The sequence below is a fragment of the Anguilla anguilla genome, chromosome 2 (genome assembly GCF_013347855.1).
Source record: "Anguilla anguilla isolate fAngAng1 chromosome 2, fAngAng1.pri, whole genome shotgun sequence".
Taxonomy (NCBI): Eukaryota; Metazoa; Chordata; class Actinopteri; order Anguilliformes; family Anguillidae; genus Anguilla; species Anguilla anguilla.
The window spans coordinates 40,927,645-40,946,989 of NC_049202.1; the positions used below are offsets into that span (position 1 = coordinate 40,927,645).

Genomic DNA, 19,345 nt, shown 5'->3' on the forward strand with positions numbered 1-19,345 from the left:
TTTTACTCTTGGTACTGCCTAGTGTCAATGGGGGGACAGAGGCTTGCACCACACAAGAATAGTCACAGATAGTGGGTTGCTTGGCTTACTCTACTTTAAGCCACAGAAAAGAGCAATTTGTAACCCATGCAAAATATGCTTTTCCAAGGTCGTCACTGGGATTCAGTAAATATGCAGGCATTCCTCTCGGACTATTCATCTCAACAGTCGGCTCTTTTCCACCTCCATCCACCCCAAGTGTGAGGCTTCAGCAGTGTCTGAGGACATTGGGATTCATGACAGAATTAGTATCAATAACATGCCTGGGCCTCTTCCTTCTGACACCCTTTAAGAAATACTTAAAAATGTCAGGCTTTGAATCCACAACAGAACCCATCAGCGGATGGTTAAGCACAACTGCAGTATGGCACTAAACTGGTGAGTAACCGCAGGCCATCTAACACCAGGAGCCCCCATGGGACCCATTGGTGAACTGGGACATTTTAACAACCAAGGCCTCTTCCAAAGGCAATGCTGCTGATTGGAATGGTCTGCATGTGCACAGTACATGGAATCCTGCGTACAGACATTACTATATCAATGTGAGAACTGATAGCAGTTTTTTAGCCCAACACCACTTCTCACTAGTGGTGAGGGGGAAGACTATGTTGCTGAAAACAGACAAAGACACAGCAGTGTCTTATCAGTCACCAAGGCAGATCAGATTGTCACACACAACAGATAGATGGCTCCAACCCAACCCCTGGTAGTCCTTCCTTATACAGGGTACCATGATTATGTTAGTATCCCATCAGTCTAATGTAACAATTTGTTCTGGGCAGGCTGTCTGTGAGGTTTTTAGTGTTAAGGAGAGATGATATCAACTTAACAAATAAGTGTCCTGAAATCAGGCATTGTTATCTTATCTGTGGGAATGAGGGCACTTATTTTAGCATTTGGGTCATGGTCTCTGGCCATAACTTCAGTCTGGGATGACAGCATCTCATTGAGCAACAGCGAACCCCGCTGGTGGATTGGCCATCCACAAATCTGCCTGTTCAGCACTGAGGGTGTATGACTCAGCTGCACATGAAGTGTCTTTCTCTGACTTGTCTGTGTGAGCCTGACTTCTTGACTATAGTGTGAAAACACATCACATGCATTCAAGAATTGACAGCGGATGTTGTGACAAAAATTTTAAATATGATTGTGCATAAAAATTGGGAAGAAAAGGGGGAAAAGCATTATTAAAAGAAACTGATTTATATTTTTAATTGTGAACTCAGTACTTGATATGACAATTTTTTATTGTGATGTAACACATAATGAAATGGTTTAAATCAAAATATTAAGATGACAGCCAGTACATTGTATTTTAAAATAAAATCATGTTTATTGAATCAGTCTACAAGACATATATTTTCTAAATAAAAAATGTGAATGTTGTTTTCACTGCCTAATAGGAACTTGTAGTTGAAGATCATCAAAAATTAAGAGGCAACTTGTGAAGGGAAAAACACCACAATATTCATGGTACTGAAGTAGCCTGCTTAAATATTGGTATTTAACCAATCCTGTTTATGGGTAATGCACAGAAATTGGATCATAAATTATTTTAAATGTAAACACCAAATTGTTTTATGGGGAGGGTAAACATCAATTTTGCTTAAGACACATTATTGTGATTTTGTACCGGATCAAACAAATATGAATGTATAGCAGACACTGAGGTGAACATAAAAACACACTTTTTCTCTTGTAAAAAATTGATCAGTCAATGCCCCATAATCATGCCTAATTAAGAAACCCCTGCTCGGTGCAATGACACCACTTTTTCGGGCTATAATCTATATTTTATAGATCAAATAATGTCAATAAAAGGGGTTCATGTACAAACATAGTAAAGTAGTGACCAAGGTAGGGGAGCATTGAGTGTTCTCAACACCTCCTAAATTCTGTTGATATCATAAAATAGAGTTTGTTGTCACATGACCATGGGCCTCATTTATAAAAATGTTCTTAGATTTATACTTGAACTTAAGATCATTTCCGACGGTGTGCTTACGTTCGATTCATAAAAGATACTGAGAATAAAAAACCTTGCTTACGCAGGTTCTAAGAAGCCCATTTGTAACTTACCCACCTGTGATCTATAAATCTGAAATTAACTCAAAATTGACGCCACCTGAACGTGCCTTACAATCAGCAATTTCCCCTTATATAATGCTAACACAAATGAGGGTTTAGTCAGGAATAACCATGGACCAAAAGAGAAAAGCGAACTTTTTGGAAGATGAGATCACGGCGATGGTCGAGGAGATTGAAGACAGGCAACACGTATTATTCGGCGGACTAAATAGTGGGTTGACAAACAAAGCCAAACAGGTAGCTTGGGAGTGTGTCGCCGCTGCAGTGAACGAGGTGGGGCAGCAAGACATAACTGTGGCTGATCTGAAAAAGAAGTGGTCTGACCTTAAACTGCAAGGGGAAAAAAATAGCCATAGTTTCATAGAGCAGCAACATATCAACTCTCTAACGTGTCCATCCACTGTTCCAGTACATCCATTAGGCTGGGTTTATCAGAGATCTGCAGCTGCGCGGACTGGAGAGAGGAGGCGCCACCTTCCACTGCTAACAACTTCAGCAACTCCAAAGAAGTTAAGATGACCTAAGATGAAAGATGACCAAAAATGGGACTGAGGCAAAGAGTAGTGAATGGAGAGCAACACCATAGCACACAAGGATTGCGTTTTTAACAGAGGACTACTTTCAAGAACATCTCCTCACATTCAAGCACTTTCACATAACTGTTTAGTGGGGTCTGATCGTTTTGGAGAAGAAACATATGGGCAAAAGAAACATAAACAGGTAATGTGTGAAGCCTCTGCTGGTCACTCTCACCTCCAGCATGATGAGTTGCTTCTCCCAGGGTTTGTGTTCCGGGTCTGGCCATTCCCACCCAATGGAAAAGAAGAGGGAAAAAGAGGGGGATTCACGCCCACTGCTTATGAAATTAATCAGCCCTGAGAGGGAGAGCAGGAGGGAATATAGTGAGACAGTGCTGTACAATAAACATATCTTCTGCAAAGCATCCTCAATTCCATTATCCTCTCTTCCTAATCTCTGTCATCTAACTGTACCTAGTCTCTGTTCACTCTACAAGCAAACCCCGATGGACCTAGCGCAGGTACTCGATATGAGAAAGACAATTACAAAACAATTACAAAAAACTGCCTCTTCTCTATGTTGCCTGACCAACAACACCTACCAATCCCTTTTCTTTCTCACCTTGGATGAAATCCTTCACAGAGTACAGCATCTGTCGTTCTTGTTTGCTGACCTCTTGAGGAATGTTGCTGTTCGGAAACTTACAAAGACTCCAGTAGATTTTGCTGCCACCTCTTCGCAGTCCGTACACTGATGACCCACCAACCAATACCTCTAATCCATCACCCAAGTTTTCCAGAACTCGCTTGGTGTGCCTGGCCTGTTTCTTGTCAACAATTGTGACCTGGTCTGTTCCAGGTAGGTAAATTGGTGTGAGCCCAGGGTCAGACCTAGCAAATGCACTCGAAGACGTATTCTCAGGCCTGTTACACAAAGAAAGACAATAGGGTTTATAACTGTTACTCTCCAGGGCTTCCTATTCCTGCTCTAGAACATGTGGTGTCGTAACTACTCCACCAAATTCAAAGCCAGGGCTGCTGGGTGATTCATCCAGTAAAGGCATCATGCTCATTCCTGTGAATGGATGAGGGCCATGGCCTGTGATCAGTGGCATCAAAGTGGGGGGAATGGTGGAACTGATTACCCAGAATCCAGGCTCAAACCCAAATTGATTCCTAGATTTCTATTTTTAGAATATATATTGGCTGAGCAGCAGCACAAATGGAGCATGCCCAAAAAACCTACATACAACAACTTGGCTGAATACTGAATTGTGATTGGCTGGGACTAGGATAATTTTTCAATATACGCTCGGCTATGAAGTCGTGCCTGCAAAAGTTCAATCACCATTCTAAATGAATGCGCATTCATATGATTCAATAAAGTGAAACTTTGTAGGAGCTAGCAACCCAACAATGACATTATCATGCTTGCAACAGTGTCAGCATGATGTCCATGAATGACTGTAGAGTAGCTAGTCTAGTTAAAGATTGACGATGTTTATAGTTTCGCCCGTTTTCAATAGCTATAATTCTATAGTTGGCTAGCTATCTATCCGTGATAACAAATTTGCCAGGAGACCGTTTTGACTTAAAACCAAACTGAATTTTAATATTAGGAAGGCTAACCCGCTTGAGGTAATATGAAGATGCATTCATTGCTAAGCCATATAAGGTACGGGATATTTGCAGGAATACTTGAGTAGCATTCCCATTGCAAGGGAATTGAATATTTTGCAATAGAAATGCATGTTTCCATTACAAATAACAGTGGTAGTAACCTAAATTCGCCCCAGGCAATTTTCTTCAGAGCAGGGAATTCAGCCTGTGTAATGTTCGGTCCCTCAGACATTAAACCACTTAAATGGAGGCTTACCCACAAAAAGAACAACGGTAATCAAAACATGCATTTCAGAATATATATTTTCGTACCAACTCCAAAGCTCAGTGAGCTCACAAACACCTTACATCTTGATTCTTATTAAGGGACAGAGGGCCCTATTTCAATAAGATTTGGTACCCCTTCATCTGTTATCTTGGGAAGACAGGATGTTAGACAAAATATACAAGGTGAACCTTAACTAGGTTCATCCCATACAGCGCCCTCCTTAATTTCTCGGTCCTCGTTCTTCCCCCCTTTTTTCCCTTTTCTCATAATCAGCAGGTGAGATCTGTTGGGTTGGGGGGTGGTAGGGAAATTGGAATAGACTTTAATTTTTTTTATTTATGTATTTATTTTGTTTTTCCTTTCCTTTTTTGTTGTTGTTGATGTTTTTAGTTTTATTTTGAATGTTAAATGTTTCTTTATGCATACTGAAAATCTTCCTATACTACTTGTACTGTCATCCTCATGTGAACCTTGAATCTCCAATAAAAAACTTACTTGACAGAATATACATTTTCTTTATTATGTTCATATTAGATTAAATAGCCTTTATTTATTTCATATGATAAATTAATAAATGGCATCAAATTCAAACACAGAGTATGTATATAGCCTTTATGAGAAAATAAAGATAAAGTAGGCAGGTATCTGACGAGTAATCGATCAATCCATTACTCGTACCCATCCATACTAGCTAGGGGGTGTTCCTAGGCACAACTTGAAGCAAAGAGACCCAGCATACCCCCTAGCCATGCCAATATTCATACCATGGGATGAAAATACTCTCAAATTAAAGCTGACAGTATGCACTTCAACCTCATTGTCATTGTATCCTTTCAAACTCAAAGTGCTAGAGTACAGAACCAAAATAACAAAAAACGTGTCACTGTCCAATGAATTATGGTGCTCACGATATCTCACCAAACAAAGACAACACAACAACTCTAAAAGTAGGCTAATGTTTTAACAGATTACGTGGTGTGTCCTTCTGCTGAATTTAATTGGTTCATAAGCAATGATAATTTCTTGTTTGGACCAAACATTACTTTAACCAGCTACATACAAAATATTGTAGGTTAGCAGCTTAGCTATTTAATTTAATGCTGGTTATCTCCTATTGCAAAACCTGGGGCACGGATTACAAAATTGAGAGTATGGATTTCCACATGGAGATGTTTTTTCACTGGGGGGGGGGGGGGAATGGGGGGCTCCGTGCAGACAGATCAACCTGATATTGTTTCAAGGAGGGGTGAAATAAAGTTTCGTCATGTGTGCTACTGTACATTAGTTCACATTTGGGTATCTGCCTCATCTCAGCTGTCTGAACATAATCTTTTTTTTTTGTCCTGGTGTCAAGTTATCTCCAAATGTACAAATTAATAAAGACTTTTGCACTTATCTATTTAACACGAGCAATCACAGATTCAATAACATTAACTGGAAAATTGCCTGTCACTTTACAAGAAATTCATTTTAGTCGTACACAGATAATAACGACAATAATACACAGTTTTAGGACTCAATGTCTGAATCATTGACAAGAGCAACTGAATGACAATGGACTTATTCAATATGTCTTCTAACAACTATGACGTTTCAAATTAATAACTTTTATTAAAGTAAAATGGTTATTATTGATGTCAATGTCATCTTGGTCATCAGGCGAAAGTTCTTGCAAGGCCAGGCCTATAATGCTGAGGCCTATAATTTTCCCTCTGTTCCACTCTCGCATGCTTAACATGTTTTTGCCATCTTCCGCTTGTAAGTATCATAGCTGCCATGGTCACTGACTTGGTTCTTAAACACACTGTAAAAATTTACTTCCACATTTCAGGTAGTCTTAAAAACCTCATGTTTTTAAAACTGCTTGTGAAACAAACATGTCCTGTATTGCACCGTTTGCATAAACATTTATCAATCTGGCACTTACGTTAAACACAAAGTGAAATACATAAAATACACAATATTCACTACCCCAATTAAGTATAATCAAGCAATATATGACGAAAAGAACTAATACTCAATATAGAATGTATGCAATGTCTTGATGGTGATACATGAGCAGAAAGGCAAAAATGCATTTCTTACCAGTTTTCAACATAATAATTTATCAAATTAATTTATCAAGACACATAATGCTAATAATGTAATTGGCTAATAAAGATTGTTTAGATTGTTATATACTCAACCATTTCTTAATCAAAGAGACATCCTCTAGATAAAATGTAGAATTATAGCCATTGCTTTTCTAGCCTAGTCCATAAAATAATTTATTTACCTGAACAATACTTTGAACCCTGCATTATTCTCCACCAGCTGCTCCAAAACCTTCACTCCTCTGTAGTATGCTGACACCTTGAACTGGGTACCTGGGACAGGGAGAACAGAAGCAAGCTGTGGAAGGGGATAGAGAGGATAGAGAGAGACTCTGCTGCAACACTCAGATGAGGCTGCTGCTTTTGCTAACTGCACCATATTCAGGTGCTCCCCTTCCTCCTCACTCCTATCTGTGTTCCCTTTTAATCAATCGACTGGTCAGCCAAACCCTCCCAGGCTCTACTAATATCATGACCAGGGACAACAGTTCAAAATTAGCAATTTGTCTAACATTGGCACAGTTGATTTACATCACATAACATAACATCAAACATTACTCCAATTATTACCGTTCAGTCTTTTAAAAACTGACCACATTACAATTTTATTCCTTCCATAAAGCAATCCTGTGTATGTTTTCAGTTCCCTCATGCAGAACTTTACATTTAGCTATATTTAATTTCATTTGCCAGGTTTCCACCGACTTCTGGATTTTGTTTAATTTATTTTAGCTATTAGCTGGACCTCCCAGTTTTATATCATCTGCAAATTTAATTTATGTAAAATCAATGTTCCAATCAAGGTCATTGATATAAATGAGGAAAAGCAGTGGTCCCAGCTCCGATCTTCGTGGGACTCCACTTCCCACAGTACCCATCTCAGATAACATCTCTCCTACTGCTCTTTGTGTTCTACCTTGTAGCCAGTTCCGAACCCACTCTGAAATATGCCCTGTAATCCCTACTGTCTTCATATTGCTAATACATTTCCCATGTGGTACCTTGTCATAAACTTGGTTATAGTCAAAACACTTGGCTTCCTTGACCTTCCCTAGCGAAAACCATGCTGGCTATCCCTTAACTGACAGGTTTGTAGTTTCCTGGATCAGTATGGTCCCCTTTCTCATATATTGGTATTATCTAAAGACTGTACAGAAATGCTTGCCAGTGGTTTAAAGATGATCTCACCTAACTCCTTGGGTACCCTTGGGTATACGCCATTAGGGCTTCCTGCCTTATTTGTCTTTAGATTTTTTAATTTATCCAGTACTTCTTTATCCTGTATATCAATATCTACTAAGACATTTTGAGGACTGAATATGCCTTCCAGTCTATCAGCAACCTCCTCTCTAGTAAAACCCTCAAGAAAGTAGCTACTTAAGGCATCAGAAATATGATTATTCTTACAAAGCGATTCTCCTTCTTTATAACATCCTTACATACTCCTTCACTTTCCTTTTCCTACTACAGTATTGAAAGAAACATTTAGAATTACTTTTTGAATTGTGGCTAATTTGCCTTTCAAAGAGCCTCTTAGCTTCCCATAGTTCTTTTCTAACCTTAGGTTGCATATTACAAACATGTAGCCTTATTACTCTGTTGTCATTTTTATACATCTTACGCAGTTTTTTTTTTTTTTCTCCCCACTCTGGCCACTTGCTTGTCCTTACACTGCAGGAGATCTCCTACCTGGGCACCAGGCAGGCAGCACACCATATGGGATTCCTTTTTGTGCAAACAGACTATGATGTCTGCCCCCCTAATAATCGAGTCCCCCATTATCACCAGCTTCCATTTCTGGGAGGATGCGGCCATCTGGGTGCAGAGTGGCTCATCTGTGCTTCCACTCTCAGGGTCAAGGGCCAGGTCCAATTCCTGCATGTGCTGGAATCGGTTGGACACCCCAGCCTCTGGAGATGTTGCCCCTGTGTGGTGTACACGCCCCTTTCAGCTTGCTCTACTGTCACCCAACTATCTTCCCCTCACCTTAGGAGCAAAACCATCTTACCTCACTTATGATATGGGTTTTAAAAATCCAAACGAATATTAAATACACACTTGAAAGCACAATACAATCTTGTAACAAACGTTTCCAAACTCCACCAGACTACTTCCACTCTACCCACAACAAACAGGAAGTGCGTGTCAGACACAAGCAGTTGAGCAAGAGCAGCCAAAGGGCATGTCAGAGCAGCCAAAGGACTTTCAAAAAAGTACTGTCTCTCTAAGAATAAAAAAATAAAATGAATAAAAATGAATATTTAGATCCATTGTACTCATCGTCACTGCTTTGCCCAGTGTTCTGTTCTTACTTAGAGTGCCGTTCACCACGGATGTACTCATTGTGTACGTAAGCTGCTCCATTCTCTGCATGCTGTGGTCTGTGTCCATTGCTTCGGTGCTAGAATGTTCCTGTTCTGGAATCACGACAGCTGACACCACTTCTGCAGGCTGCATTATTACTACAAAAAAAAAAAGTAAAACTTGATTAGTTTTGTCCAATTTTGTTATGACTATTTTAGTCAGGTGTGCCACTATTGCTCATGTAAATAAGGTGAATGCACCTACAGATGGGTGACAAATTAAAGAAAAAACCAACAATAAGGGTCTTAGTAAGGTGTTGGGCCACCAAGAGTCACCAGAACAGCTTCAATGCACCTTGGCATGGATTCTACAAGTCTCCGGAACTCTACTGGGGTGAAACACAAAAACATATTCCCTCATCGTGTTTTGATTATGGTGGTAGAAAGCGATGTTTAACACGCCAGTCCAAAATCTCCCATAGGTGTTCAACTGGGTTGACATTTGGTGACTGCGAAGGCCATAGCATATGATTCACATAATGTTTGTACTCATGAAACCATTCAGTGATAAGGGTGATCACTCAGAATAACTTTGTATTGATTTGCAGTGATGCTTCCCTCTAAGGAGACAAGTGGACCCAAACTATGCTAAAAAGCTTTCAGGCCTGTACCATTCTCTTAGTGTACGCCACACATGCACTTGCCCACTTGTGGAGAATATGGTGAAGGATGATTCATATGACCATATCACTTTTTTCCACATCCCTGTAGATCAGTGCCCATGATTTTGCACCACTGAGCTGTGAAATGTGGATTTGTCTTTGTAATGAGCGGTCACTTTAATCACAGTTCCTATTGAAGCACCACCCAGTTGAGCTTCATGAATCATACGACTGAAGCCCCAGCCATCCTTGCCCCAATAATGAACTCTCTTTCAAATTCACTTAGATATTTTCCTCTTGCCATCTTCATATAAAATCAAGGTCAACTAGGCCTGCTCAGCATTTTTATACAGGCCACAGAGCAAGATAGGATGTTAATTGCTTAATTGGATCATGCAATACACCTGTATGGAAGCATTTGCATTCCTTGTGTCTCTACTCATTTATTCAGGTTTTTTCTTTTATGTATCACCTGTCTATGTTAAATGAATACAATGTAGTACAATAACGTAATATTCTTCCTGCAAAATTCCAGATGCTGGTAGACTCTGATTCCACATGATCACCTAACACCTTATAAAGTGAAGTATAGTTGTACTGAAAAGCAGTGTAATACTTATGTCAGTTACATTCTTAGTATTTTTTAAACATACTTAAGCTCTTAATGCTGCACCCCCTTAAAAAAGCAATCTTTTCTTATTTACCCAATTAAATGACTTTATAAATGACCTTTTTCCTGAAATCTCTACCACAGACATACCTTGTTGAGGTTCATAAATATTCAATCCCATCAAAGACTGCTCAAGCACATCTTTATCCACTGCAGGGGATAGTCCATCCGGTGAGTAGAAATATTCAGGCACGGCATATACTTTGAAGATGGGATGAAAGGGGACAATTAGGAAAAAGAAAAAAAGTAATAAATAAAATTAAAAAAAATGTATAAATAAGATATACATAACTTTTAATGGTTCCTTGTGCAGAAAATAGAAATAATTTCATAAAATGCATCACCTATGCCTTGGATAGGTGTGTCTTCTGCAAGATTCTCAACAGTTGGCATTGGACTCTGAAACAGTGAGACATTGACTGAGTTCAACAAACAGTTATACACTGCATCAATAAGCAGACAATTGACTGAAACATGCTTTGAATTAACACACACAAATAGCACCAAATGTACTTACTGCCAGTGGCAGACCTGGAGTTGGGTTTACAACAGGTTCCTGGTATCCTAAACATGAGACAAGCAGTGTCAGTGTACACAGTGGGCTCCAGTTTCTGACAGTATAAATGACATTGTGGAGTGAGTTTTAATTCCTATGAGCTGCACGTTTCTCATTGTGTCTGTTCCACAGCTGCCTTTGATGGCACCTTACTCCTGCATTGCTCTCCCTGGGGCAGCCGGAACACTTTGTGGGGGAAAGCAGCATCTTTACTGTTGTCTGTGATCCAATGACAGCCTTTCGCAGAGAGAGCGCTGCGGAAGTTGCGTTTCCACAGCGAGGCTTTAGTATTGGTCGCACCACTTATCTCTGCCCATGCCTGTGAAAATCAGAAAGCAGGGCACAGATGAACACTCACTACTGGCCTACTGGAGTTTGAAGCGGTTGACAAGATGGCTCTCATACAACTGTCATTAAGTACTCAGACTGAATGGATATTTTATTCAAAAGTGCAGGGACAAACATTGGAAGACAGATGGAGTACAGAGTTCAGAGAGTAACATTACCTTGAAAATTTGAACATCATCATCAGCAGAGTCCTCCTTTCCCAAATGTTTCCACGGGATACAGAATTCCGTGCGCTCCTGATTGACCCAGTTCACCCCAGGGTATTGTCTACTGTCAATCTGTTTGATCAACCAAGGGATGATGAGAGGCTTTGATGCTGCCATTTCTGTAGACAGAGTAAGAATATGTGCTGGAACATGTACACGCTGGTCATTAATATGGTCTTTAACAGAGGAGAGAATTTAGTTTAATTTAGCAAAAAATAATTCACTTTAATATTAACTTTCACTTCTTTAATCTCTTCTGAATGAGATTAAAAAGGTCAAACAGAATGAGCAAAACAAAATATTCAGTGTTCAAATATTTAATCTAATTACAAAAGAAGTGAAAGGTTCCAATACCATGCTCCCTAACTTAAATGATAATGCTCAAAATGGTTAATGGGAGACATTCAGGGCACAATAAAGGTTTTATTATGGGTTCCCAATTTTAACAAACTTGATTATGTAGCCTATCTAATGCGTTACGACACTGGGCTGATTCCCGCCTGACCTTCGCAGGGGAGAACCCGACGTTCTGTCGGGGTACCTCCAATGTGCATTTAAGACTAAGAAGCCGGAGGCAAATTTGTCTCGGTAAAATGCTCATTCGTTCAATTCAAAACATTTCAAGGTAGCCTGTTTTTCCATGTCTGAACTTAACACTCAAACATAGCAAAATTAAAGTAATGCCTATGTCAATGTAGGCCTAACGAAACCGTGCCTTTCATCACCTAGCCTGTGCCTTACCAATACGTATAGAAAGTCATCTTCAAAATCATCTTCAACATTGCACGTTCATATTCATAATTTAGACGGAATGACAAAAGCAGGCATTACAAAATTATAAAAGTGGCCAATTGGGCACAACTGTTGGATATAATCTTAAATTTAGCCAAGCATTAATCAGACCACCCTAATTCATGAAGTAACACTGGAAATACTACTTTAATGCCGTTACGCTGTGTAGCCAACTTCAAACATTTCGGTCAACGTGACAAAACGACCGGTCACTGGACATTTTCGCCACGACCATAAATAACGCGCAGATGCAAGTCACTCTTAAATGCCAGCCATTATTTTGGTTACAATAAAAGTTCAAACTGACCATCTACAGCGCTTCGACAGCACCTCACCCAAATTAGTACCTAGACGATGTTACAGCTAGACAGGTAATAAACCAGTAAAATACTTACCGGGAAGACAATACGAAACCGTAGAATATGAAGTTCACTTGACAGTCACGACTTAATCGTGCGAAAAGTGCATAAAATGACCCTGTCAGCATACGTTAGCTATACTGCCACTCTTATCCTCTCAAATGAATTAAATGTTTCAAAGCACCTACCTGGGAGTTAGGTTGTGCTTCTCTGTAAATCCTTTCTCTCGGTTTCGTTTTCAAGGTCCTTCGTCATAACTGCTGTCTCAGACACCGCCCTCTTTAGATTTGTCGGAGAATAGCTACAGTACACTACTACAGACTAGCGATCCAATCCGGTGGTGTCGCTCCACCTCTGCCATATGAATTTGGGATTAATTAAAAATAATGGTCGCGAGGTCGTGCAAGACACAGGTTTTAAGGTCGCTGTGATCGAGGTAAAGATTAAAGAGAAGAGGCCACACCAACTACAAAGGTTCTGTTTTCCCATCATTTTCATTCTTTTAATGTTTTATTTGTTTTGTCAAATACAGGTAGTTAATGTACAGAAGAATCGAGAATTTGAGAGTCAAGAACTGTACAATATTTACACAGAAAACATTTTGCAGGAAATAAAACAAGATAGATAGCTCCAAAAATAATAATTATAATAATTACAATAAACAACAAACAACAAACAGATAAAAACAAAAGAACTGTTAACACATCTTCCTTTATTACATCTCTATAATCCCCCTTCCTTTTAGAAAATGAATGTCTTAAGATTTTTTCTTTTCTCTACCCTTTCATTGTTTTGAAGGAACAGAAATACTACTTTTTAGTTTTAAATACATTTCTCCCTCTCTTTTTAAACAGACAAAAAAGGACAACATATTTCTTCTTATCCCTTCCTCCTTTCTTTCACATATGGTGAAATGGAAAGAGAACAAGGGAGTGTGGGTAGGCATTTTCATTTTACCCTAACAAAATGTTATTTAAAATAGCAATAACAAACTATCCCAGCTTGTGCGGGTACTTGTTAAAAATGTTTTTGTATAAATAATAAAAATAATAATTATTATATATATATATGTAGATCACACAGCTCACCGACACTGCCTGTAGCACTGAACTGCATAAACACCTCTCTCTTCTTTCAGCTTTACCAGGTCCAAGTCTGTGTTTCACCAACACACTCTCCAGCTCTCTCACACTCCAGTGGCACTGTCACCTTTTACTCTGGTTTCTATGGTCTCTAATACTCTTCAAAAGTGGATACTGTTATAATTTTTGCACAAAAAATAAAAATAAATTATATTAAATCAAATCGTAACAGACTCTCCTATCACTGTCCAAGTCAGATTCGTTCAACGAGTTCCCTCTCAGTCCGTGTAGCCTGACCTGACATCTGGCTCAGTCTTGTAATACTGCGCCTGAGGTCCCTCCCCTTTCTCGTGGCAGGCCTGAGTACGTGCCACACACTAACAGTAGACCTAGACCAGGCCTGAGCAACGCCATTCCCTCACATCCTTCAGCGAATCCTCACAGAGGGGAAGTCACACGGTCAGCTGTTCTCCCTGACAGAGCTTTCACCAGCGGGTGACCGAAAGGCATCCGTGTTTTTAGCCCATTCCCACTGGCCCCCTGTGGAATGGAGTTGCCCATCCTGGACCCTGAGAGCTAACCACACTTTGTACTTTTCATCACTCTCCCAATTCTCTGTACCACAAGTTCATTTTCTTCCTCTCACTTTTACTCCCTCCTCTAGCTCTCAGGCTTTTGCACTGAGGGCGAGTAGTTCAATGAAGGAGTTGAACAGCGTCTCCAGCCAGCCCTGGTTAGCCATACACTGCTGCACAACCTCCTCCTGACCAGGATCCTCAGCTGCCTGCTCAATGCTGTCCGTCTGCAAAGGGAAGGCAAACGTGGAAAAGGGTTCAGGTTGTACATACATACACAGGAAACAAATCCAGGCTCACTGGCCCAGACATGTTTTTTTAATGTATTTTGTATTTGGTCAAGCCCAGCAAGAACCTGCCCCCAAAACAATCTGATACTGGGCTAGTTTTACCCATGCCAGCAGCAGCTTTCACAAACTAAATATTAGTACCAAAGCTGTCACAACAGAGAATTTCTTTTTCACATTTTGCTTGATATTCATTGAGCAATCCTAAGTACATTTGAAGCCTCAAATTTTCACATAAAATAAAAATCTAAACCATTTCTGAGATGGAATCTGAACACAAATTTTTAATACAGTGATTTGAATTACCATGAAATAGGACATCATCTTATACAAGTGTTCAGGGCCCAGCATGGCGGTGATTTCATTATTATATGGTACCTGCACCTCCATGCATTCTGAGAAAGCAGGTTCCATCAAACATGTTTTTAATGACATGATCCTACTTGCTCATTTTAAGGGAGACTTTTAAAGAAACTGTTTTACATAATACACACTTTGGAGAAATAGATTATATGATGTGCCAAATTATGCAACAGTGCATGTATTTTAAGTGTTTAAAAGCAAATAGCAGATTTTTCCACAGTCTCAATAATATTTTTTTAAATGGTCAAAATTCCAAACAATTTTAGCAGGAATAAAAAATATATATTTGCATATTCAGGACAAATGACTGGGCTCTGCCAAATGTACTCCACTCCTGGCACCACATGTGCAACACACACAACATTAAAGAGCATCAAATATTTCTATTGTACACGGACATACAGAGGCAACCATGCTTCAAGTAATCATCTAGCATCATGTGCTCCGAACAAAATGAAAACAAAGTAACTGGTTGAATATTTCCAATTGTATTTACAGGTTCACAAGAGTTGCAGAAAGCTCTGTGTAGTTGTGCATACAAGCTCATCTCTTACCTCCCTCTTGCAATGAAGAAAGGTGTGATATTTATAATGATGGAGCGAGTGATAAAGACTGTAGAGACGACATGTTTCCGTTGCCAATTTAAAATCCTGAGAGAAAGAACGAAGGAACAGTTATCAACAGTGCATTGTTTACCTGAGAAAAAATAGCAGCAAATCAGGAAAGTAAACAAATGGCAAGTACAGTTAAATTTACATATTTATGCAATTCACTGTGTAAACACACTGCTTCTTTAAAATATCATATTCCCGCAACTTTATTTTTGTCTCGTTTTGCACATGTTAACACCTTTCTCCGTGTCTGTATTATGCCTTGACGCGCTTTTCCCTTAGCCTATAGAACAAAACCGCTCCATTTTACAAATAAAACGTGGGAATTGATTCAATTGTGTTCTTTATTTTTTTTTTAAAGTTTTGCAACATAAGATTTAATAATCTTTACGAAATTACATCTCTGTGGACGCAAAAATCGATGCTTTAGCCTAATGCTGGACAAGCCTGATGCCGCTGAGCATCAGGCTCGGCAGTAACAGGAAGTAAAGAAACTCAGCATTTCCACCATTAAGCAGATGCCAGGAAGCTCCGGGGCGGACCCCTACACTTGCCTGCTGCTTGGGCAGACTCCTCTTGACCCTGTTCAGGGTTTTGCGATTGTATCCTTCCCCGCTGAGCCGCACCTTCACTGCCCCCGAATCCAGGGGGTCCGCCGTCATCTGAGGGAAGGCGTGAAGCGCCTCCTAAAGAAGCGGAGAGAGAGAGGGGAGCGCAAGACGGAGAAACAGAGAAGAGAAAGAAGCAACGAAAAGGGAGAAGGAGTGAAGCAAGAGAGAAAAAAGGCATCAATGTGACTGTACGTCATAGACTCCAGAAAACTGAATTAAGTCTGTCAAGTTAACAAGATGTGCAGGAATGTATCAAAGGTCCAGGCAACTGGATTCAAATCGTGGTTATATTGCCCAGAAGTGACAACTGATTGTCTTCTTAATATTTTCTAACCCCATTATAACCACTAATTTGTAATAAACACTATTCGATTATTGTGATCTGTTCAGCAGAGGAGGACGGGGCGGGAGTGTATCCTGCGTTCATTAGCATTCATATCCATGAGCCATCAGATGTAAACCATTCCTCATCGCTAGCTAAGTTAGAGCCGGTTAGAGCAGTAACCTTACACTACTACCAGACAAAACGAAAGAAAGCAACATGAACTAGGCTTCATCATTGTATAGTTAAACCTGAAGATCATTCAATGTATAGTGACATTGTAACACTGAGCTACTGTGCACTAACATTAGACTCTTCTGATCCACCGCATTCTGCGACAAATTCCAGGCGAAAATGGGCACTGCAAAACTAACTGTATGGGTTATTGTAATATTGCAGTGCTCCTGGACTCTTTGGACATTTTTGTGAAAAGAAAAGCGTATTGCTTTCTCCACATCCAGAGAAGGGGCCATGCTTAGGCATTTTAAACTTAGCTTGCCTTACCCACACAAAAGTGGCAAGAGCATAATTTACATATTACATGTAGAAAAGATTACACTGGACTTAAGGTTTTTGTTATGTAACAAACACTCAGTTAAACCCACTCACTGAAAACCTGATGTCTGGCCAAAGGGGAAAGCGAGCCAATTACAGCACAGGCTCGCAAGAATAATTTAAAAATATTTCTCACAGTAGGCGAATGCAAAAAAAAACACATCAGCAAAGAATTTACATTTCAGGTTCCTGGATCTTTAAAAACTTCCAGTAAAACTTTAATTGAACCCTTCAAAATAAGGCTGACATAACATTGTCATACACGACATAGCAGCTGTCACAAGATGGCATAACAAATGATGTCAGTTTATGGCAAATGACATAGAACTGTCATCAATGTTCTTGGTAAATTTTATGATTTTTTATTTTTTTGCATAACTCATATTACACACACACTGGCATTGAAAAATTTTTTGTAAGAGTTTATGTTGCTTTACACTGAACAGGAGCAAAGGGAAATGGTAACAAAAATGATTATTGGCTTTATGTCAGAATTTAATTTAAAAGATGAAAAAAAGTCTATCAATAATATTATTTCCCATTTCTCAGAAAGGGAAAATGCAGTAAATATGTTTGATTATGTATCCAACATAGAGATGAGACACTGATCAAAACATTTCATTTTGGGAGCTTGTGTTATTCAACTGAAGTCAATAAAGGAATTACTGAAGGTCAAAAAAAGGTGACAGACAATAAGACAGGTCCACAGACATGTAGCAGTGTTGGGTGCACACAGACCTGGTGTTGGGAGCTCATGCTAACTCTCCTTAGCAACCTCCTCTTCTGCTCATTAAGGATGCCGTCAATCTTCCTCATTGGAGGGAGGTACAACTCATCTGCGCGAGGGAGGGAGAGAGAGAGGGAGCGAGGGAGAGAATGGAGGACAGTGTTAATTCCTTAATGGAGAGACTCACCTCTATGTCCCACCTTTTCCATTCCCACTCCAAAGCCCACAGAGCTTCCCCCCCTCCGTTCTCACCGTGGGTGTCCTCCAGGGCCTGAATCATGTCAGGGTCCAGTGCAGTGCTGACCAGCATCTCCACGTAGCTGCGGAACATCTCCCTCATGGCACGGCTGTTCACTCCTCCACGGACCGGCACTGCGGGAAAAAACAGAGAGCAAACAGGCTCAGTGTCAATGAACACACCACCAAGGTTTCAACCTGCTCACTCTCTAAGAACAACCCTATTATGGCCACAACCTGCTCATCCTCAAACCCCCCCCTCCCCAAATAAAACAATCTTGGTGCTCACCCTCAATGAACACAACAATCAAAATGCCTGTCCTCTCTCATGTGAGACAAACTGTATTTGAGGCCTCTCCATAGAGCATGATCATTGTGCACAACTTCTTGTTAAAACAAATATTTAGCTTCTGAGCAGCTCAGTTGTGAAGGCACACACAGGCACAGGCTGAGCCCTACAGGTTGGCTGAATATAGCCGAGAGCCCACAGCGGTGGGACACAATCGGCTCGGTCCCACTGGGGAAGTCAGCCAGGGTTCCCCTGGATCCCACTGTTATCCCACTGTTAGCTGCCTGTGGTTATCAGTGACAGACAGGCCTCTTCTCCAACTGGCGCTAGCTCCCTCATGTAGTGCAGTGTGAATGACAAGGCAGTCACAGGCATGCACAAGAGTGGATCAGGCTCAGATGAGCTATTGGCGATTCTAAACGGCGAAGGAAAAAGGGGGGAATGAGCACAGGGAGGGATGGGAAACGGACATGACTGGCAATGTCAACATGAAGCCAGAGGTAAAAGGGTTCTCACTCTCATCCTCGCTGGGGGGGTCCGGAGAGGACTCGGACTCCGACGAGGACGGGACCTCCTTCAGCCACTTCTTCCTCTTCTTGGGTGGGGGCTCCGCCTTCACCTTCACGGGCCTGGCCTTGGGGGCGCGCTCCGCTTTCCTCTCCCCTCCACCTCTCCTCTCCTCCCTCCCCTTGCCTTTCTCCACACCTCGCTTCTCCAGCTTCTCGTGAGGCGGCTGCGGTTTCCTTTCCTTCTCTTTTTCCTTTTCCCGCTCCTTCTCTTTCTCCTTCTCTCGCTGCTCTTTGTTCCGCTGCTCTTTTTCCCTCTCCCGTTCTCGCTGTTCGCGCTGCTCTCGCTCCCTCTGCCTCTCTCGCTCTTTCTCCTCCCTCTCTACGCGGGGTGGGGTCTGGCTACGAGGAGGGGCCGTTGGTTTGGGCAGGGACTGCCGCCTGTTTTGAAGACAGACAGGATCATTAATACAGTGCGCATTCTACGTATTGTTTATATTATATACAACACATATATGTGTGACACACACGCACGCACACAGACACAATAACACATGCTATATGAATAAACAAAACTATTTCATTAGCCCTCGGTCTTGCGTAGTCTCTACCATTCACAGGAAGTCACAGAGAGAAGAATCAGGGTCCGTTTTACTAC

General features: G+C 40.7%; 2 protein-coding genes across 3 annotated transcripts in view; both read right to left on the reverse strand.

Moving 5' to 3' along the window:
- Nucleotides 1–1,346: 1,346 nt before the first annotated feature.
- On the reverse strand, nt 1,347–12,704 carry LOC118220991 (interferon regulatory factor 3-like). Of its 2 annotated transcripts, none has more exons than XM_035405523.1 (11): nt 12,559–12,704; nt 11,324–11,490; nt 10,971–11,136; nt 10,779–10,825; nt 10,606–10,660; nt 10,352–10,462; nt 8,939–9,088; nt 6,809–6,899; nt 3,268–3,569; nt 2,881–2,924; nt 1,347–2,647 (listed from the first exon to the last, which is right to left on the reverse strand). In XM_035405523.1, the coding sequence occupies exons 2-11, from the start codon at nt 11,486–11,488 to the stop codon at nt 2,504–2,506; spliced, it is 1,275 nt and encodes a 424-aa protein (XP_035261414.1). In that variant the 5' UTR covers nt 11,489–11,490; nt 12,559–12,704; the 3' UTR covers nt 1,347–2,503. The 2 variants fall into 2 exon arrangements, with proteins under 2 accessions (XP_035261414.1, XP_035261413.1); XM_035405522.1 differs by having other exon boundaries at nt 2,881–3,002.
- A 289-nt stretch (nt 12,705–12,993) lies between these two features.
- The window catches only part of LOC118220989 (proline-rich protein 12-like), a 35,143-nt gene continuing 28,791 nt past the window's right edge, over nt 12,994–19,345 (reverse strand). The window contains exons 10-15 of the mRNA XM_035405517.1: nt 18,698–19,128; nt 17,908–18,027; nt 17,667–17,764; nt 15,995–16,126; nt 15,384–15,479; nt 12,994–14,406 (exon numbers count right to left, since the gene is read on the reverse strand). Coding sequence (XP_035261408.1) covers nt 14,272–14,406; nt 15,384–15,479; nt 15,995–16,126; nt 17,667–17,764; nt 17,908–18,027; nt 18,698–19,128 — 1,012 coding nt within the window. The 3' untranslated portion in view covers nt 12,994–14,271. The remainder of the gene's footprint in view (nt 14,407–15,383; nt 15,480–15,994; nt 16,127–17,666; nt 17,765–17,907; nt 18,028–18,697; nt 19,129–19,345) is intronic.